This window comes from Tasmannia lanceolata, unplaced genomic scaffold (genome assembly GCF_043159265.1).
Source record: "Tasmannia lanceolata isolate RefF3 unplaced genomic scaffold, GAP_Taslan_0.1 ptg000020l, whole genome shotgun sequence".
Classification (NCBI taxonomy): domain Eukaryota; kingdom Viridiplantae; phylum Streptophyta; class Magnoliopsida; order Canellales; family Winteraceae; genus Tasmannia; species Tasmannia lanceolata.
This window is the reverse complement of record NW_027518697.1, coordinates 22,506,183-22,529,287: the sequence shown is the minus strand read 5'-3', so window position 1 is coordinate 22,529,287 and position 23,105 is coordinate 22,506,183. Positions and strand designations below refer to the sequence as shown.

The window sequence follows — 23,105 nt, the reverse complement described above, 5'->3', positions numbered from 1 at the left end:
GATGATCCTAAACCCTCCAATCCGTGGTGGTTTTTATACCGTGCCTTCCATTTTGACGGATTCGGAACAGAAAATTTTCGGGCACATCCTGCCTAGTACCTACATCAGCGTCCGCCAAATGAAAGGTTTAAAAAATTTGGCCCCCAGTGTGTTTTGGCCCAATTATCTATCCGGTTTTGGAATCAAAATCGATTATCAAATTCCCAAAAAAAAGTGGACCATAGGTTAAAGATCGTACGCATTTCAGTACAATTTCCAGGTGCTGATAAATTCGCAGTCCCTGTAAGATGATTCGCACCACTGACCTGAATTGACGTAAAAAAGCGTTAAAATCTGACGTATTTTGACGCTTTTGACGTCAATTGATCTTCAAGCGGTGCGAATCATCCCACAGCGGGTGTGAATTTATCATCTCCGTAATTTCTTCTATTAGATAAAACCAATTACACGAGGGCTCCTGAATTTTTACTCCAACTGGCACGACCGATCCTCGAAAGAGAAAACCCCCCACCGTTTCCCTCCTCCGTTCTATATATAACCACCAACAAAAACCAGTCATACTGAAATTCTAGGGTTTTTTTTTTCGAAGGTAAAAATTCTAGGGTTTTTGCTCTCTCTCATTTCCCCCATGGAAGAAGGAGAAGAGTCTGATATTTACAGACCTCAACAACTCGAGTATTCGAGCGAGAATAAGTTATTCCAGGAACCTCCCAATAACCTACCCCAAACCGAAACCCTAACAGACATTGAAACCCTAACCCTAACAGAGATTGAAACCCTAGCAGAGATTGATGATTCTCATCTCTCTCGAGAAGAGATGTCCGATGTTTATATGCCTCGAGAGATCGAGCATTCGAACGAGGATAAGTTATCCCAACCCCAAACCCTAAAAGAGATGATTGAAACCCTAACAGAGATTGATGATTCTCAGCTCGTCGGATCTCGAGAAGAGATTTCAGATGTTTATACGTCTAAGCAATTTGAGCATTCGAGTGAGGATAAGTTATTGAAAGTTGAAGAACCACCTATCATTCCCCAACTCGAAACCCTAGCAGAGATTGAAACCCTAACAGAGATTGACGATTCTCAGCTTGTTGGCTTTCGAGAAGAGATTTCAGATGTTTGTAGGCCTCAGCAAATCGAGAATTCGAGTCAGGATAAGTTATTGGAGGCGGAGGAATCTATTTCCCTTCCCCAAACCGAAACCCTAAAAGAGATTGAAACCCTAACAGAGATTGACGATTCTCAGCTCGTCGTCTCTCGAGAAGATCAACAATTTGAGCATTTGAGTGAGGATAAGTTGTTGGAATCCGAGGAACCCCCGCCTCTTCCCCAATCCGAAACCCTAAAAGAGATTCTCGACCTTCCCCAACCAGAAACCCTAACGGAAATTGACGATTCTCAGCTCGTCAGCTCTCGAGAAGAGACGTCTGATGTTTACAGGCCTCAGCAATTTGAGCATTCGAGCGAGGTTAAGTTATTGCTGGTTGAAGAACCTCCCACGCTTCCCCAACTCGAAACCCTAACAGAGATTGATGATTCTCAGCTCCTCGGCTCTCCTCCACCAGTGGCAGCTGATGTGGACGCGGTCTTAGAAGAGGAGGAGTCAATGGCGGCAATGGAGGTGGATGAAGAGGTTGTGGAATCGAGTAGAAGGGGCGGTGGGAGGAAAAAGAGAGGCCGGCCTGCGCGGCTTCAGATGAAAACCCCTGTGAAAACCCCTGTGAGAAAGTTGGTAGGAGATGATGTTTGTTTCATATGCTTTGATGGAGGGAATCTCGTGCTCTGTGATCGTCGGTGAGTTTTCATTTCTTCATTCTTAGGGTTTTTTTCTTATTTGAATGCGTGCTTGGAAACATCATTTTAGATATATTTTGATAAAAGAGTCTCAAAACACGTGTAAAAGTCTCAAATCATGTGTAAATTGATGTTTCCAAGAGGATTTAAATGCTTCTTAATGAGTGCCTAGCAAAACCCTTTTCCATTTGTATTCTATTTTTCTTTATTTTTGAGCTTATTGGGTTTTAGGGGTTGTCCGAAGGCGTATCATCCTTCATGTGTTAATCGCGATGAGGCCTTCTTCCAATCAAGGGGTCGGTGGAACTGCGGTACGTTCTAATCTCTCTATATTTCTCTCGTGTCATGTTTTAATGATTTATGCTGTTTTGGGCCATTTTGGCTCTAGGAAATGTGGTTAATTTTTAATTTGGTTGGTCATGTGTGTTGTTTAGCCATGCCATGCCATGGAAGGGATACTTTTGATTGGAGATGAGTCCACCATTTCGTGCTAAAAACCCCCTGACCAGAGTTACAATTATATCTGTTTTCTTGTTTGTTTTTGTGATCCATAGTCATTCCTTTTTTGGGGGGTGGGGAGTGGGTGTATTGGTAGGTTACAATACTACTTGCATAGAGTGCATAGTAACTTTGGCACTGTTATGTTTCCCTATTCCAGTAATTTTTGACTTTTTGATGTTTTCGTACTGTATGACTTAGTGATGTTTCTGATTCATTGCCTTCAATCTTTCACCTTTGTCATTTGAAAGGTTGGAAGATGGCATTATAGGAGCAAAAATTGCCGAAGAGGAAGCAATGACCAAGCAGTGCGGAATTAAATGTTCCATCATCCCGCAAGACAAGGGAATTGGCAATTGGAAACTCCCAGCTGGTCTCCATTCGAAAAAAAAACTCCCAGCTCGTCCAAGATGTAAAGTCATTGAAGGGGACTCCAAGTAGTAGTTTCAAGTCAGCTGATGTGATAATGAAAACCGAACTCGCTATTAAGATTCACTCCTTGTGGAAAATTGTGAAGGGCGGAAAGGGTGACCCAATGCTTAGCATGTTGATCACTTTGTGAGTTTGCTCAAGCATGTGTAACCATGGTACATCATGGTTATGACTTCAATAGATGAAAAGTCTTGGTTACGTCTGTACGACATGATATTAATGTATGAGGAGGACACATGACTTGTAAACATGGGTGCAATTATAGTTTTGTTGGGATGGGTAACAAAAGATAAGGCCAATTCATTATATTATGGTGACATTATTGAAAAACGGTTTCTTTATGTGTCCCATTCCATGCTTAAATGTTAAATCTTGGGGGATAGGGAGATGTTAACCGCTTCCCTCATCAATCTATATTTGTGTCCCTAGAAGGGAAAGTGAGACGCCATTGAAAATGTACTAGCATTTGCTATGCCAAGGGGGCTGGGAGATTAAGGGGAAGTAGATCGATTGGAGGCAATAGTATTTACATTTGAATATAGGAATAGGTAGGGGATCCACTTACTATAATAGATGGATGTTTAGTGATTAAATTCCTCGAAATTGTGGACACCATCGAGAAGAACGTGGGCACATGAAATGGTTTTCAGGTTTCTGTCAATCATGTACATGCAAAGTGAGTTTGGGGACGAATTCCTGTGCTAAAAAGAGGGTGTTGTAATGAAGCTTCTTATTGGGTTTAGAATCTTTAGATGCCTTTTCCTTGGCGTATCTTCCTTGTTTCGGGAGTTGCGTTGATGGTTGTACCTATTTTTTGGTGGGTATCCCTGCCAGATTTATTCAGAAAAAAACGAATTACATGCGGTTCCCCATTACAATCATTATCTATAATTCATAACAAGCCCTGGGGAAAAGAGGAAGGATGTAAGAGCTTTTAAAGGGAAAAAGGATCTTTTACATAAGTGTTCTGCGGCTCTACTCTCTATTCTCTAAACATGAGAGAATTTCCAATGGATGAATCCATCTTTAAGCTTTTTGATATCAGTAGCAATGCTTCAGGCTCTCTAAGGGCAAGAATATTTATTGGCGATGATGTTAATAGCGTATAGAGAATCAGGTTCATTTGAAATGTTGGTGATATATTGAGCTCCAAAAGGCCAATATATGCAACGTCGCCTTTCATTGATAATGCTGAAATACGTTCACCTTTATCATTTCTGAAGATTTCTCTAATGTGCCTGTTACATTCTTCTAAAGAAGCATTTGCATATCTATCGTAATTTTACCAGCTTGTGGCTTGATCCAAAAACACTTCTCTTCTAAAAACCAGAATTTTAATTTGACAATCCAGATTTCTCCTGATTGTAATATTCTTGGAGTTGCTGAATTCATGGCAATTCAAGAAAGCAAGGCAACTCCGAATTTCACATTAAGAATTATTCTTAGTACAATGCAATTGTGCGATTCATTCTTTGCAAATATTTTGAAACTTTTCTCAATCTTAATCTGAAAGATTGATGATGCAAAAGCAAGATGGAAAGCAATGGTGAGCTGGCCATTACCATGAAATGAGAGAACCCATCTTCCTTCCATCTGAAGAGATTTCATAAGCTATAGAGGTATATGGATAGATTGCATATTGGATCAATTTGAGTACTCCACTTTATGATGATATCTTTCTTATTAAGCCTGCCTTGGGTTTGGTGATAAGTAGTTTGGGTTGTACCTTTTTCTTGTTATTGTTACATAATTTTATTTAGATGAATTGTGCATGTCACTTGGTGTTCACTTTTATTAAAGCAGTATGGATGTTTATCTTGATTATGTGATAATTTCTGTCTGTATTCGTTATTATTCTAATATTTCCCGAAGTTTCATCTTAAAATTGTATATTTTTCATATATTTCTATATGTTTCTATGATGGTACAAAATTTCCACCTAAATTTCCAACAGAAACCAAAACGTTTGTGTTTATGTGGCAACCGAAACCAACGGTAAAAAATGAAATTGAAATTGAAATTTAAAACCTTGATTCCAACAACTTCACCCTTCTGCGTTTTTTTTTCAAGCAAAATTTAGTATGGCATTGTTATCTACCTCAATGGAAAAAGCCCTTCCGCCTCTCTTCTTTGCTTAAATTAACATTTTTTTTTCGTGTAGATGCAACACTATCAAAGGTAAAAGTAATTTGTTGGTCGATAACTGTGAGCAATTCTGGAAGGTTGTTTGGTTAGATGCAACACTATCAAAGGTAAAGGTAATCGTATTTGTCTAGTTAATTTGTGGGTAGCCAATTTAGCCTATTTATTAAACAAAGAAAAAAAAAATGAAAAAAGAGGAAAGAATATCTGACCAAGAATAGCACAAGGGGAGAGCGCCATCCAAAACTCTAGAAAAGAAATAAGGATAGTATTTCTTATCGATTTACTTATTTCTTAAGAATACTAGAATCGAATTAAGTAAGTCCATAACTGGGAGCAATTCTGGAAGGTTTCGTTGTTGTTTGGTTAACCATATCCTTTTAGATTGGATAATATTTTGTATTAGGGAAGAGTGATGATTCTAGGTTCTTTGCTCGTGGCGGTCTTTCGGAATTCCCCTCTAGCTTCTCTTTGAGCTTTTGGGGCGGTCTTTCGGAATAGTGCATACTTCCTTTCGTGTATAACCCTGAAATTCTGCCACGTTCTTTTGTGGTGTGGCACCTGCCTCGTTAGCCAAGTCCGAAGGAACCACCTCAATGGTCCCACGTCTTCTGAGGGCAAGCCTCCCTCTGGGATCTTCATCTTTAACTCTTAGTCTTGCATCCTTCTTCGTCCGGCGCCAACCTACTTCTTTGGGCACACTAATCATTATCTCACCAATGGTTTCCTTGGATACCCACTGGCCAACAATCACACTACTAGGCAGTAGGCACCCAAATCTTCCATCCCTCAGATTGAACAATCCTTTCGGTCTTCTCCATCCTTTCGGTCTTCTCCAGCACTAGTACTAAAAAGTAGCAAGAAACACATTCTCACCATGCTGTTCCATACCACTACAGCTAACTCAAATGTTGAATTCAGCGGTCCTGACGCTTCCCATGAGCTCATCATGCTGCCCCATACCAACACAACTAACCCATATGTGTGATATTTTGCAAATATCACACATTGTCAATTTATACTGTGAACTGCCACCCAAGTACTTCAGCCAATGACCAACTTTTCACCTTGAGTATGCGTCTTCAGGCCGTCGAGGTCGTGAACACCTTCATCCTTAGTTATGAATTCCGTTTCATTCGCCGTTTCATTTTGGCTACTGGAACGGAACGTTTCGCTATTTCTGTCATTTTTCGTTCCGCTACGATGACCGGATATTTTTGATAGTTAAAAATATGAAAAAAATCCAAAAAAATTACAAATTTTTAAACTTTGGAACAACATAATCCATCACTACATCAAGGTTGTAAAGACTCATCATTTACTTAAAGGAAAATCACTATCAGCTATCAACTGAAATGTCTGGACTAGATGGAAAATTTTTAGAGACCAAATTATGAGTTCTTTTTACCGGACATTTTGGATTTAATAATATTTGGACATGATAGAATTTATAAATTTTTAAAATTGGATAACTATCACATCGTTTGGAAGTTAATATTTTGACCCGGCCTGATTTTTTTGTATTTTGTACTAGAACTGGAAAGTTGACTTTTTATCCTTGTAGAATTGGGTCTAAAAGCTATTTTTAATAAATCCAAATGGGCGGTATTCCCTTATTCACATGTAAATCTGAAGTAAATGGACATTTACTTAAATAACTTTACATGCAAATACTAAGAAGAGAGAAGAAGAGAAGAGAACCAAGAAGAGTAGAAGAAAAATAACTAAATTAGAGTATTTCGGACGAAACGGGCAATTTTGTCTTTTTTGTTTAAAATTTGCCATTTGTCTGGATTTCGTCCGAAATGAATGAAATGGACCGATAAACGGAACATAACGGAAAATAATAGCCATTTCGTTCTGGATTTTGGTCTGGAACGAAATATTTCTTTCATTTCGGACGAAACAAAACGAATTTAATTACTAAGCCGTCATCCTTCATGGCCACGCTCTTTGGCTCAATGGTATTAGTGTATTACTCCTCTACCTGGGAGCTCCACTCTATTCATTCCGTAGTGAAAGTGGATATCTTGGCCTAGGTTCTTAAGTTTAATAACTAAGCCGTCATCCTTCATGGCCACGCTCGTTGGCTCAATTGTATTAGTGTATTGCTCCTCTTCCTGGGAACTCCACTCTTTTCATTCCGTAGTGAAAATGGATACCTTGGCCTAGGTTCTTAAGTGTTTCCTCAATTCCTGTTCACCCAAGAGCATCTCGTCATTCAAACTGGTTATGCAACACTGAGCAAGTTATCCACCTCTGTAAGGTCTTCCAATATGATTTCCCCTAGTCTGTCACTTGTCCAAGGGTATGCATTCAGCTCATGTATTTGTTAGATGCTTTCACGTTCAGTACTCCATCACTTGGAGAAGGGTCATGCCAGCAAGCCAACCTCCTCATCACATTTATAGCCCTTAGGCCCCCATCATCACCTTATCCAACATTGCAACAGACCACGTCCAACTCCCCATCTACTTTCGACCTTACACATCGATGGGTTGCTGGAACATGCCAACCCATTCATGGACGGTTGTTGCTCTTTTGCTCTTTTGCGCATTAAGTAAATCCATTAAACAATGCTTGTACCAACTTTGATGGCACAACTTTGTTTATGCCATCGCGCATCTTCTGCCCAACTGATAAGGTAGTGTAGTTCACACCTTCAAGCTGTTATTCTTTTCCGCCGTGCTCACAAAGCAGTCCATGTGACCATCTTGGCTCAATGATATCACACACCACTGAGAAAGTTACGCATCCACTCTTCTGAAGACATGCATCTCGGCTATCTTTTGGACTTTCGAGGTGTCAATTTAAAAGACTCGCGCAGTTTAGCTTTACCAACTGTCACCACTTGGACAACATTCAATTTCGTTTCGACTTTGCCACAAATCTAAAAGGGTTTCCTGTTCTCCTGTGCCATGGCCACTGCCCTTGAGATGCATCAACCATAGCCACAAACACTCCCACAACTGTAACTATGCCAAGTACCGACATAACCAATACCATGACATGCACCAAAGCACCAAATCGACTTTCGATTAGCACTATTGTATGCAGCAATTCATATCTAATCCCAACTAATAGACAGTTGTGATGCCAACTAGCACCAACACCAACTATCTGAGGAATGCACCCCGGCAACACTGGCTTTGGAACTTGCTTTGATACTGATTATATCATGGGCCACCATTTAAGCTCTAGAACTGACTTACTCTGATGCCAACTATCAGAGCAATCATCTTTAGCTCGTCAGGATTCTTTCCTGCTTTGATGCCAACTATTAGAGCACTCATTTAAGCCCTTAGGATCTTTGGCTCTGATACCAACTGTCACGGGCCTTTTCTTTGTAAGCAAGCCCGTGCAGTGCCCTAGCATACGCATTTGCTAAGGCCAACCTTTCTCGGTGCAAGGCCCTGAAGGTCCAACATGTCCAGCACCTCCTATTGCTTTATGCTCATGATCTCCTGCTCTTCTAACTCACTCGTGCTACTTATCTTGCTTTTACCGTGTACCACATTTAACCAACTCTCGTGATCAGCCTGCATCATGAGTTCATCAAATACCAGGCCCTCAAGCCTAGTACAAGTCCATCTAGTGTGAGACATGTCGATGCCATACACACATCCGCTAAGTTTCATGACCTGGCTATTCAAGGCATAGACCTATGCCATGAATCAATCCGCAAGACCGAAGTCCTTCATATCAACTAAATTCATTTGGAGGCGAGGTCAGGTTCAGCCACACTACGCTCCCTTCTGCCAAGCCCAAAGACTTGGGTGCTCACACCACCACATCGAGAAACTATTTGTAAGGTTGTGGCACAAGTCCACTCTCCTGCTCGGATAGCTGAAGTCCACCAAGGAGTGGAGCACTGAGTTCGCCCCGTCCCGATCTGCCAAACCTGAAGGCTTGGTCATATAAGGCGCAATCGACTAATCCGCAAGACTTGCGTCTCGCGAGGGCGGGCGAAGCCACTCTAGTACGAACTCATGGAAGGCCTAGAGATCGACCTACCCACAAGATGTACCATGATGCTAAGGCGTAGTTTTAGTTAACCTCGCCCCCGCTAGTATGCACAATGCAACCATGCAGGTGGGAACCCAATCCAACATGTTGGCTCCTATCTCGACCAAAGAAATTGGAGCATCCCTTTGGAAAAGTCACAGTCCGCACTAAAGCTCCCTTGAGATATGCCTACAAGCTGCAAGTTGATTTCCCGCTGTCTCGCACGCACAAGCAAGGTCCTCACACAACCATGGTTTTAAACTTCGGCCGAAACGAAATGAAATGACCGAAATATTTCGGTTTCGACCATGGCTGAAACAAAATTTACATGAAATCGTTTTTTTACAAGATATTGGTGAAATTTCCTGTTAAAATTTCGTTTTGAGCCAATTTTACAGAATTTCCACCGAAATTTTAACCGTCCACCGAAATAGCCGAAATTTCCACTGAAATCGTCGAATTTCACACTGAAATTTTAGACATTTTGATCGAAATAAAAAAAAAAACAAAATCATTATCATAATTTTACATGATTTTGGCCAAAATTTCGGCCGAAACCGAAATATTTCTGTTTCATTGGTGGCTGGAACTGACACCGAATCCGAAATTTAAAACCTTGCACACAACTCTTTAGCACATATATAAGGTGCCGACCCACAACAAGCTGAGCCTGGGGGTAGCGTGTCACTGAAAGCCAACCCCTAAAGGAGTGGAGGTAACCACTTCGCTTTGATAGGAGTTGATGTGGATGAAAACGATAAAAGCGTGAAACAAGTCCCTTATTGTACAACTTCTATTTTCGTGATCTTATTTGTACTTTACCTTTTAGTCATCAAATCTTGTTCTTTTGGCTTGATTTTGGTATCATTAGAAAGATTTTTCGATTACCTATCTAACGAGCCCAAGATCGCACGATTTGGACGTGATTTTAGGAAGTTATGGCCGATTTACGGGCATGGTAGGTGTCTCGTATGATATTTCTATTTTAGGGCTAGTTTAGTCAACTTTTTAACTTTAACGTAGATTACTTTAGATGGACGATTGAGATTAGTTTCTTATATCTCAGTAGGTGTTATGAACGCATTGTAATGAACTTCTTTGAATTATTGAATGAAACTCTGCCTTTAGGCGTTTGAGTTCTTTAAGAACTTTTTGGGTTGCTAGGATTAGCTCCAGGAGGATCATTTTCTAGTTTCGCTATGAGATACTTGACAGGATTAGCTCCAGGAGGATCATTTTCTAGTTTCGCTATGAGATACTTGACATTGATGGCATCGGAGTAAATATCATCCCCTTCGACGGTGATTGATGTATTCTATTCCCTACAACGGTGATCGAAGGGTCCTTTTCTTCTTTATTTTTTATATCTCACATGTGCTGCTAGGAAACAACGAACCTCTGGTTTTGGAGTTTGGCTTGCATCAGGAATGCCCGCCAAACGTCTTGTAATGACATTTTCGAAGAAGCGACGAGGCCTTCCCTTTTTAATGCCAAATGCGTCCGCGTGACACTAAGCCCCAGTCAAACAAGGAGGGCACTCAGTCCAACACCACAATTGGCCCAACAAGCGCAAGTTGAAGAGCGGAAATATTCCCCACAACTCTAGAAATCACAGCCCCAAAGGGGCCACCTCGCCAGGTGTCGATGTACCTTTAGCCTCCGCAATGAACCACCGAAAAATCAAATAAGACTTGTGCATGTTAATACTGCCCTCTCAAGTCTCCTTGTTACCATCAACCGATACCACCTCTCCACGTGTCATTGATAGCCATGGAGACCTGTCACCTGAAAGGAGACCCGAGCAAAAAAAAACCATTACTTGTTACTCTGCTGGTGTCGTAAACTCCTCTTCTTTCGATGAAAAAGGCAATTCCTTTGTCAACACAAAATACAGACCTGCAGCCTACCGTCAGCCTGTCACCTCCAAGTACAGCTGACCTGCTGGCGTCTGTCAAACCAGCACAATTTGGATGTATTATGTCAATAGAGTATAATTAGCAAACGTGATTCGGCAAAAAAAAAAAAAACGGAACTGCAAAATTTCGAGTTTAATGCGGTATTGGTTCAAAAAACAGTCAGAAAAACGGAAACACTAGAAAATGAGTTTAAAATCTTGTCATTTACACAATATAACGGAGTTTTTTTTTCATTGTAAAAGTTGAACGGAGTATTAAACGGCACACCAATAATGCGAGTTTTGCTAACTATGCACTAGAGGGAACTGGATTAGCCAAGTGTAATGGGCTCATCCAAAAGCATGCCAGTGAAACCAGGTAACTATGGTACTATCAAGCATACTAGTGAACCGGGTAACTATGGTAGTATCACCTTTTAATTACGCCTTGATATTGCTTTACATGGCTGGTGCATATAAATCTCTATTCATTAGCTGTTTCTTGTTAGGCATCCATTGCAATAATCCATGATGAATTCTCATCCATGATGAAGAGCATTTTATTTCTGCCAACTGATGTCTGGCTTTTGCAGTATATTCTCTCCGCCAATAATCCATGATGGGCATGGCCTTGTTTGTTGCCAGTTGCCCCTAATGCATCAAGTTGCTCCTGGTTGTTTTTTGTCCATGAGATGTTTGCTTTCATACTACTAACCCATTCATTTTGTCTGATCATTCAGTTTACATTTCTTTCATGTTCACCTGCATCCGTATTTTTGACGTCTTAAAATAAGGGAAATGATATGGGCACAACCATATTTTTGTATTTTCACAAACCATCTCGTCTTTTAGTATTCAAAGAGCTGTCAAAAGGTTATTACATTTCCCAAAAGATCTCACAAGCGAATTAAAGAAGAAAAGGCAGCTGGGTTTGTGCAAATATCAAAATATGGTTGTGTTGATAACATTTCCCTAAAATAAATGTCTCAAATGCTGTATTCTTTTGTATTTAATAGGCTTTCTTGCAATTTTAAATACTGTTGATGTTCTCAAAGCCGTGGTACTCTTTCTTCTATTGTTTTTTTGTTATTCTAGTTTACATGCTTCTTAACCTCTTCTCTTTCTCTGGCTTAAGGTTGGCATATATGCAGCAATTGTGAAAAGCCTGCCCAACATATGTGCTATACTTGTACATATTCCTTGTGCAAGGGGTGCATCAAGGAAGCTGTATTTTTTAAAGTTAGAGGAAACAAAGGCCTCTGTGAGACTTGCATGGGAATTGTAACGCTGATAGAAAAGAATGGGGAGGCAGACCAAGAAATGGTATAGCCTTTTCCAACTCTCAGATACTATGTTGTTCATGTTAGAAGCTTATCATCATTCTTTGAGTGTGATCAAAATGAGTTCTTTATTACGGTTTGTATGCAATGCGGTAAAGAAATGCTCAGATTTGTACTCTGTGCATGTTCAAGTTTTTATAGTCCTCAGTGATATTCAATGATCTAAGTATGATATTTATGTTTCGTAGGAATCTTTGCTTGTTTGGCATATTACGTCCCATTTCAGATATCTCTTTTTTTTTGAAAAAAAATAAAAACTAAATGAATCTGATTGCCCTGCAATTCTCCATTTCTTTTGAGATGCGACTCGTGCAATTAACCTTGCCGAGTGCTGGCATATTTTGATCTAATTACACTGACTCATTGTAATTCTTTACCATTGAAAAAAGACCCATTGTAATTCTTTTGTTAATTTTTTATTTCGAAAATTAATATTTTTTATTAAGAAAAGTGGAATATAGGCATCGAATTCATGAGAACGGGAGGAGCTAAATTACAAAGATGACATTTTACTCTTCTTTTGTGTATTTTATTCATTACTGATGCCAAACTCATTCTTTTATGGATAAATATTCAGCGGATTATTACCATTCAAAAAAAAAAAAAATTCAATGGATTATGTGGATTTATTTTTCTGCTACAAAAGCTGGATCATCAATGGGGTAACATGGTTCGATTGTTTTGCTGGATATCCACTTTCTTGTCTAAAATTTATTCTTCTTGTTGTCACGCTTTTTGCTGAAAGTCCTGAGAATTTATGAGAATTTACTTTTGCTTGGTATGCAGTGATAAGTTGTTTGTTTACAGTTCAAGGTCTCCATATTCTACTTTGTAGGCGTAGGCTTAATAAGGGGCACATCCTTGCATTTGAACACCTTCAAACTTAGGAGAAGGTGTGCATTCTTCCACGGAATGTATTTGTACTCTTTCTGGACCCTAACTTTGATTCATAGCATGGACAAATGATTTTTGCCATGTTCATGATGACCATGATTCCCATGTGACAAACCCTCAAGATGTTGAATTGGGTTGATGCGAGTAGTAACTGGACCAGTATCCCTGTCTCTCTCTCTCTCTCTCTCTCAAAAAAAAAAAAAAAAAAAACAAAAAAAAAACTTGACTGGTTTCCTTCCTTCAGATGTTCACTTTCAATCCTCAACTTACCATTGCTTGTCCAATCCACAACTGATGCCAGCCTATCTAGCCCTTGCTAGACTTGTTGGAGAATTTGATCTAATTGATTGTTCCTCTCTGAATCTATGGCAGTAACCTTATTTTGAGCCATCGCGTATCCCAAATAATGTCCTAAATCATACTTGCTTGGATGCCAATTTGGTGCATGAAAATTCTACTTGTAATCCTCCAAAGAGGTTTAGTTGCTTTGGAATTGAATAAAACCATACAAAATTTACCAGTTGGATTGCATAAACATTTGAGAGAAATAATTTGACAAATAGGCCCTAAAATTGATCAAAGTTGTACAAAAGCAGAGTAGCATAAAGGAGAATAAACATATAAACCATTTGATCTTCAAAAAACATGTAATAATTTATTTTTTGTAAATTACATATATAATAATCTCCAAAGCCATGGAAATGTCAAAGCTAATGTTGTATCTGCATGGGGTACGAGTTTTGGAATCCGGCACAAGTAGTGGGTGTCGAATTCAGCAAACCTAAAAAAGAAAGATTCATGGATTCACCCAAATATTTTAATCAATTCTCAAATTTTATATTTTTACTTAATAATATGATTATAACAAGTACCATTTCCAAAAAAAAAAAAAAATGGTTATAACTAGTGTATATTAAAATTTTTACTATGTTAAGTAAATATGCTGATTTATTTCTATACAAACTTACTCTTAGGGTATCTAAAACTCAAAATGTGCAGTAATTATAAAGTTTTTGTTTTTTTGAATGGAAAGAGAAAATTTCATTCCAAGAAAAAGACCGAGGCGGTCTTTACAAAGGAGCAAGAACAATAGGAAAGAGAAAAGAACAAGCCCACATGGGAAAAAAATAGAACGAAACAGGAAAGATTTAAGAAACAGGACTAAAGAGGTAGATAATCAAACAACTCCACCTCCGTCTCAAAAGCCCCGCTCTAGCAAGATAGTCAGCTACTGTAAATTGCAAAGTTGTGGTTGTAATATTCAAAAAAAAAAAAAAAAAAAAAAAAACAGATAAGAGAGATCTATTAAGTGTTGCTGCGAATCCTAAACTAATGAAACCTGGCACGTGTCGAACAGATCCACGGGTACTTCGCCCATTAAAAAGAATCCGTGTGACATGGCCTCAAATCAATCCTAGCCATACATGGTATGCTAGTTTCTATCCTTAGGTGAAACTCAACTCAACTTAGCCTTTGTCGCAAACTAGTTGGGGTCGGCTCACTATCCTTAGGTGAATCGCTAAAAAGTCTCAATGATGGCAAAAAGAATCCTAACTTGCGAAACTGATGAGTAACTATCCTTAACAACTTTCCCCATTAAACTACAACAGAAAAGGAAAATAACAATAGAACTTTGTTGCTACCCCACCCTCAAAGAGAAACTTAGCAGGTAAGTTCAAGTTTCAAATATGTATTTATCAAATTTGATGAAATACAACGTAAATCAGCTACTAACATGCTTTTCAAAAAAAAAAAATGCTATAAGAACCAAACGCAACCACAAAGCAATCTCAACCCTTGATTTATATTGTTCTTAGCCCCTCCCACATGCACGAGACATCCTCTCTGGGAATGAAGACCTTCACCGAAGGCTTTCCGCAATTGAGAATAAGAATCTTTAGAACTGTTTATTTTTCAAAAAAAAAGAGAAGAGAATAAGAATCTTCAGACTCTGTGCTTTAAACTATTGAGAATTAGAATCTTCAAAGGCCTTCCATAGTTCTCAAGTAGAGGGAATATATAGAACGTGTACAATAATTTCTGGGGAGAGTGGAGTTGCTCCGGCCATCCAGGCAATGATCAATTGATCCTTGGTGTGCCAGGTCTCTTAATCTAGATTCTTCTCCCATTCGGGGTCCTTAGTGTCAACTCTTTCCTTTTCTCGCATTGATATTAGAGGAATAGTTAGTCCCTTAAGATGTGCTAGGATGCCTTACCACGTGCAATGGGGAATCTGACCATTCTAGAATAGGTAGTTTTCATTGGTAATATATATATATATATATATATATATATGAGGAAAGTGTTGGTGAGCTTAAGCTCACCAAACTTATGGTGAGCTTAAGCGCCCCAATCACATGGGTCCCACATTTTCTGTGGTGATCCAAACCATTCATTTGCAAGGCCCTATCATAGATAGGGTGTGTACCAAAAATCAGCTCCATAGGATCATCCTAACCCCTCCATTTGTGGAGGACAAAAATGGGCAGATTTGTGGACAAATAATGTCTGTCCATTTTGACCTCCACAAATGGATGGGTTAGGATGATCCTATGGAGCTGATTTTTGGTACACACCCTATCTATGATAGGGCCTTGCAAATGAATGGTTTGGATCACCACAGAAAATGTGGGACCCATCTGATTGGGCGCTTAAGCTCACCATTAAGCTCACCAACACTTTCCTCATATATATATATATTGACAAGCTAGGAGAGGATAGGGAAGTAGAGGAGGAATCAAGAAGATAGGAATTGAGGTAGGACAATTCTAGAGGGAGTGTTTAGGAATCAACCAAAGGCTGATTTAGGAGTTTAAAGATAGGCCAAATTTGGAGCTGTAAGCCCAATGGTTCACACCTTGGCATTCCCATCTTGTTCTAATGATTCCAAACACAAGTGATTTTATATCACTAATGTGTTTAGTTGTTGATCTCTTGATTAGTGTGCAAATCAATGATTGCTTGGTTCAAGACCTAGAAGCAAAATTGGAGCATATATTTGGAGTGCCAAAGCCTTAGGGTGATCCAAGGAGCCAAAGTGGACTTGAAGCATTGAAGCTTATAGTGAAGGTCAAGTTGTGTCCAAGTCACTTTTAGAATGAAAAAATCCTTTCCATGTTTGGAGTATATTTGAGGCACTTATCTAAGTCAATTAAAGTCCCAAAACATGATAACTAATGAGGGACAAGACCTAGGCCATACACCCAAAGGATTGGAAAATATAAAGATTGAAATGTGCAAAATCTGGCAGGACCGGTTGACTAGAGATGCATGCTGTTGGAAACAGCATGTGGTCCAGCACACTGGATCGGTCAACCGAGATGGGTTGGTCCACCGGATTGGGCTGGAAATTATAGCCGTTATAGCTCTAACAGTTAGTTTTTTGGGCATTCCGGTATCTACCGAAATAGCCCTAAAACGACTAGTTTTTGTGTAAAACTATATATATGGTTCTCTAACCAATCTAATGAAGGAAGGTTATCCCCTTGCGGCAAGATCGCTATGCGTCGCGGAACAAAAATCGCATAGATCTTTAAATTTTCTTTTAGATCTTGCTTTTGCCCAAGATCCTAAAGTCTAGATTAGTTATTATTGTTAATTAAACATAAAGAAATACCTCTTTGTAGAAGAAATCTAGGAACCACGCTGCTAGATCTACTCTAACGGTTGCGATCGTTCTGAACGCCGCGAACCCCGCAAGTTGAACCGATGGATTCTTTTCTTTGCACCATTGATTGTGGATGTGAATAACACTTATTCATTTCAGTACCTTTGGTATAGAGATCAGAGAATTAAATTGGAAGCCTTTCTCTTTGGAACTTTGGTGTAACTGTTTAACGATTGGAGAAGAGAGACAAAAAGAATGGAAAACGATTTTCCAGGGGGGGGGGGAAGAGGGGAACGGATTTTGAAGCTTCCCAAGCATCAGAAAACGTTTAGCCCTTTCCCTTATTTATTCACAAAGAGTTTGGTTTGATTTGTCCTTGTTTCCCTCTCCTAATTCCTATCTAATTGAGAAACTATTTGCATTGAGACTGCTCGAAGCATTGGGACTCCTCCAAACGTCTAAGGCTGACTGGGGCGCCCCTCACTGATTGGGAGAGTGTTTTTTTGAATCATTCTCCAGCCCATTGTGGCCTTATCCAGTAAGTGTTCAAGTTGGAAACGAATTGCTCAAGTCTAGAAGCTTCATTTTAGCAATTCCTATCCAAAGTGAAGTTCTAATGCAATTCGAACTCCTAGAGCAATTGGGAAACGTTTCCCCCAGCTCTCCCATCTGTTTTGGGTGTGTGGTGGGCCCCGCCAACCTTATCCAAAGTGTAGGACAATTCTAATTCCCTATTCCGTTCCAATTTCGCACTTCTTGCAAAACCGGTTTGGGAATAACTATTCTCATTTGGATTTCACATTATCATATTTATTATTAATCACATTAATAATAATTAATAATGTATAATAAGTGAATAATTAATTAATAATTAATTATCCACTTAATTAATTAATAACTCGCATCCAATGGGAGTTATACAGCTCCAATTTTGTTCTCGAAAAATTCTCTTAGAGTCTTTTGTTGCTTACCTAACAAAGACATGTATATATACATATATCAACATATATATATATATATTTAATTAATAAATATCCACATTAACCCAACGGATCATATGTGTCCGTGCAATTACATAAAATGATGAACCGTGATCTGTTTGGATGTTACCGGGTCATTCGAGTTATGAGTGGGGTCGTCGCAGGGATCCGACGGTCGATCCTGTAGAACCTTATGGTGGGCCCCACTGCGATCTCGCTCTGTAGTTATACTACACTCGCATTAGGTCAGTGGCCTCCATCGAGATGTAACCCTGAAGATGACCGTCGATCATCTTACCCCTAATCTCTTGTATGTGCAAGTCCTTTCTTGGCTACATCTACTTAGTTGTGTCATACCGAGGGGGGGGGGGTGGACACCTCTTACCCCCTTGGCCCACTCTTTGTATACCATTTTGGTTAAGCGGCGTTTAGCTTCCAAATGCATTTGTAAAATCCTTTGAAAACATTTCAATGTTTCATAAAACATTCCGATAAACCTTTTATCAATTCCGTCTGGCCAGGCTATTAATAGGTCTACCGTTATGACAAAATTGTAGATGTCAATCCCTAAATTTTAGGGCGAAGAATCCCATGTTGAGTATCACTATTTGTCTCGAGGGTTTGCGCTAAGATATAGCTCTATCTGAATGTGACTCTAAACTAGAATCACTATGAGATAGACTAAAGACTCTAGAACGGGCCACAAACCGATAAGATCCCTCAGGTCTAAGGACATATAGAGGGTTTTGTCTAGAAGAACAACTTTATACTATTTTGTCCACAAGTTGTTCTTTGTTTGATCCGGTTCGGTTGCGCGATCCAATCGTCGCACCCACTCTTCTTGCTTAGGGTCCATTACCCAGATGACCGAGATAAGTCACATCACGACACGTGCATATAGGCAAGACTATTGCTGGTTGTATACAGAAAGAGTTGTCCAGTCTCTTTCCCAACCAGGAACTATTAAGGCTTGCATAGAACCGAAATGCCATATCTCCTTGCTCCCTTGGATCTGTGAATCCTTTGAGCATGGCATTTCTACTATGCTACTTAAAGACGAACATGTGTCAATAAACAAGCACATCACACATTCATTAATATAATTACCCATTTATGTTATGAAATAAACCTTTATTGATTACTTAATGTCATTCTACTGGCTTTTCAGGGCATATACTCTAACATCGAACACATCCAGCACACTCTTAAACTTCATTTGAATACCTTAAAGAGTGAAAACAACTTGATTATTGCCTCTCTCATCTTTGGATCAAGGATTTGGACATAGGACTTATTTGTACATCTTCTTTATACTTTGTAACCCTCTTTGAAGGGATTTTAGTTTCAAAGGATTGTATTTGGGTGAGTGAGGGAGAGGCAGAGCTATCTCTAGGAGAGCTATCTCCAGGGCGAGTGTAGGAGACACAGAGCCATCTCCAGACCGAGTGTTGAGGACACAGAGCTTTCCTCGGTTGTAATTGGGTTTAGTCTCCACCTTTAAGGAGATTAGATAGTGAAGCTATCAAGAAGCCCTTGGGGGAGTGGAGTAGGCCTTGCTGTGGATCCTTGGACTGAACCAGTATAAAAATCTGGTGCACTATTTCTATCTCTTTCATTCATCTCTTTCATGCATTTGTGGTTTTTATTTTCATTTGTGCTTAAAGTTCAAATTTGCCTTTGTTTCTTAATTCTGCATTAACTAGGGCAAAAGTTTTCAAAACCCAATTCACCCCCCCATCTTGGGTTGCCACATCCATTACTGTGATTTCAGGAGCAACTTTGACCGTCGGTTGGATCATCCAAATCTGAAGGTTTATCAGATTTCCATGTTCGGAAAAATCATTCCAGAATTTTTAATCATGATTATGAATCTCCTAGGGCATGGAATTCTGTAGTGATTAGACTTAAGCAAGGGGAACTTTATTTGGGTGAGTGACCAATTTCGAAGATCCAAATTGAGGGTTTGGATCTTGAATTAAGTCTCCAATTGTTGAGATTAAAATAAGCGACGAAAATCAAGGAAAATTTGTTAGAGAAAAGAATTGGAAGTAGAGAAGGGAGAGAAAGAAGATGATCAAACCCCAAAGATAGAGATAAGAATTAACTCAATAGAAGTAAAGATAGGCACTATAGCATCACACCTATGATCGTTGGGTAGGAGAATCACTCATCCACAAGGCGACAAGCTTCTTCAATCTCTTTGTTTGTCAACTATCAAATTCATGGCACGAGCCTAAGAATTTATGGACTAAAGAATTCTAGACCCTTTTAAACTCGCACAAAATGTTTGCTGCCAATTTAGGAAACAAAAGCACATGCCCTATAGTTGTCTCCATTGTTGCTATTAGTAGCCTACACCCTTTGACTTCAAAAACATTAGAAAAAAAACATAAATAAAATTTCCCCAAGACAATAATACTGAATTTGGAAACTAACGTAAGAATCTTATGTGGGAAAAGGAACTAATCCAACCCTTTTACGCAAACACCTTCTAGAAATGGTAGAAACAGAAACTACTAACTTAAAGAACCTCAACTTTAAACATTTTCAAACAAAAATCCACGCCAAAAAAATACTCAAACCCAATCTTGCTCTACCAATCAAGTGTGCCCCCCTCCCCTCTCTCTATTTAACCTACAGATCCCAGAATAAGGGGATTTATCATTTTTGATAGTTTGACCAAACTCAAATTTGTCAAAATGACCAACTTACCCTGATGCATTGTTTTGGATTATTTAATAAGGTCCTGAGGGGTCTTGTGGGTCCATACTTGACCATAAACTTCCCCGTAATGGTCTTATTCTGTTGGGTTGAGGATGGTCCCTCTCAAAAAGAGGATGCCATGAAATGAGAGAGAGAGAGAGAGAGAGAGAGAGAGAGAGAGAGAGAGAGAGAGAGAGAGAGATGTATGTGGTTTTCGAAGAGAGAAAATGCGATGTTTGGTTTGCCTTAAGGTAGATAGAGGAATTAAGACTTGCGATTTGGTAGGCGAAGGGGTTTAATTTAGGGTTTCGAGTGATAAAAGAAGAGATTTTGTGTTTTCAGAATGGTCTATGAAGAGATTTTTAGTTTTTGAATGGTAGAAGTGATTTGTATGGTTTTGAATGTGGTAAGAGAGAGAATGAGAAACTAAGGTTTCAAATGAAAGAGGGAAGAGTACAAGATTCATTAATGCAGATCCAGAGGCATGTGAGAAGATCACATTTCATCGATTATTTTGGAGAAGACGCAGTTAAATGGCAAGGGACAAAAGAGGAACTTGGTGGACTGGATTTGCTACAAGTGCTCCTGACACTTCAAGAGAAGAATTCCTTGTAGGTGGTGCGAAAAATATTCACATTGCAGCTTGGTTGACAAGGAAGTGCGTGGGGGGGGGGGGGGGGAGTTGGGGGCGGGGGTTTCGGTTTCTGATTGTCTATAGTCAGTCACAGAAGGCTAAGACAACCGACTTGTGGTATTAGAAGCTCCGAGAGGACATGGTGTCAAATTCAGGGATCATTCTTATAGTCAGATCCTGATCGGTGGGACATCAATGGAAGCTATACTTGGCCCCTCGTGTTACTGGCCTGATTTTTCTTGTGTTGGAGATCTTTCATTTGCGATTCGAATTTGGAGATTTAGAGCAGTGACTAGGGATAGTTGGAGTTCGTGGTTGGGTAGTTATCACGAGAGCCAACTCAAACAAAGTTTTGGTTCAGGTTCCGCAAGTGGCTTGTCTAGGTCAGTGCACTCCAGTTGCTTTGGCTATAAGGTTGTCCCTTCTCCAAACTAGAAAGATTGACTAAATTTTGCATAGCGTAGGTGAGAGACTGAGTGGAGGTGAGACTGATCTGGTGGGAAGAAAAGTTGTCTGGAAGAAAAGTTGGTGTGTTGCTGGAAGAAAAGTTGCGGGCGGGTTCGGTTTCTGATTGTCTATCGTCAGTCGCAGAAGGCTAAGACGACCAACTTGCGGTATTAGAAGCTCCGAGAGGACCTGGTGTCAAATTCAAGGATCATTCTTATTGTCAGATCGTGATCGGTGGGACATCAATGGAAGCTATACTTGGGCCCTCGTGTTACTGGCCTGATTTTTCTTGGGTTGGAGATCTTTCATCCGCGATTCGAATATGGGGATTTAGAGCAGTGACTAGGGAGAGTTGGAGTTTGTGGTCGGGTAGTCATCATGAGAGCCAACTCGAACAAAGTTTTTATTCAGGTTCCGTAAGTGGCTTGTCTGGATCAGTGCACTCCAGTTGCTTTGTATAGGGCTGTCCCTTCTCCAAACTAGAAAGATTGACTAAATTTTGCATAACGTAGGTGAGAGCAGTGTTTAAAAACTCCTTGACTTGGCAAGGAACTCCCCCGAGTTGACTCCTTTTTGCCTGGGCCGCGTTCCGCGCTGGACCACATCCGCATTCCGCATTTTGTCCTACAGAGCCAATAAACTCCTTCGACTCTCCCAAGTTATGTCCGCGTCAAACTCATCAACCACGCTCTTGGCCGCGTCTGCGCCGAGTCAACAAGGATTTTTCTTGGCCGCATTCCGCATCACATCCGCGTTTTTAAACACTGGGTGAGAGACCGATCTGGTGGGAGGTGCGAGGAGTTTCGTGGCATACTTGGTCCTTAGAGACCTTTTTCAAGATCGGAGGTTAGCTTATAGAACTTGGATCGGTCTTGCTACCGCTGTCTTTGATCTGTCGGTGGAGAGGATGTGTGTGAAGGTGACCTCGTTTGCCATTCCAATCTATACCTTGACATTGAGATTGATGGAACTATTTTCTGGATTGAAGTAGTGGCTGAGAAGGACGACCCAGTCGATGTTGAAGCAACTAGCGAGATTAGGTGGTTTAGGGTCAGACAATGTACAATTGAGTTGGTTTCTTAAATTTCAATTTGTATCGTTTTCCTGATGACTGTCATAAAAAATGTTATTTCAAGGAGATGGTGAACTTATTACCTTGAATATATGGTTCTGACGATGCCGGCTATTAAAAAAAAAAAATTATGCGCTTCTCTCTTTCGAGTTGTGTGGTGGTATCGTGAGTTTCTTATACGATATTTCCTCATCTAGGTTGGGCTTTATTTTTTGGGAATCATACTCTGGAGTCCTTTACTTTCATTTCTCTGATAGTATTATGCAATTCAATTGTTTTGTGGGGTGGGGGGCCAGGGGGGGTCTTGTTCTTTTATCCTTTCCTACAAAAGACAATAGTTATTATAGTTTGGGCATCTTGCTTTCATGCGGTGCGCATTTTCCTTCATAGGCAACCTTTTTTTTTTTTTTTCATTTGCTGCTTGGCTCAAGCAAAGCTTATGTTTCTGCTTTGAAAGTTCTATTGTATGGACATTTTAGCATTTTCGGTTACCTGGGACATTTGGTCCTCTATCTCAAATTTGTATTGGAATGCCAACATGTGTCAATGTCTAAATATAAATGACATGGTTTATGAGCATAACATATCGAGTTTTGACATTGCTTTGTGAAATGTGGTCACTTCGTGCATGCTTGTGTACGGATTCTATTTTCTTAGGAA

At 39.8% G+C, this 23,105-nt stretch overlaps 1 protein-coding gene across 1 annotated transcript in view; it reads left to right on the top strand.

Moving 5' to 3' along the window:
- Positions 1 to 458: 458 nt before the first annotated feature.
- LOC143854114 (uncharacterized) overlaps positions 459 to 23,105 on the top strand; it is a 69,136-nt gene continuing 46,489 nt past the window's right edge. Inside the window, exons 1-3 of the mRNA XM_077363900.1 lie at positions 459 to 1,797; positions 2,029 to 2,108; positions 11,904 to 12,091. Coding sequence (XP_077220015.1) covers positions 629 to 1,797; positions 2,029 to 2,108; positions 11,904 to 12,091 — 1,437 coding nt within the window. The 5' untranslated portion in view covers positions 459 to 628. The remainder of the gene's footprint in view (positions 1,798 to 2,028; positions 2,109 to 11,903; positions 12,092 to 23,105) is intronic.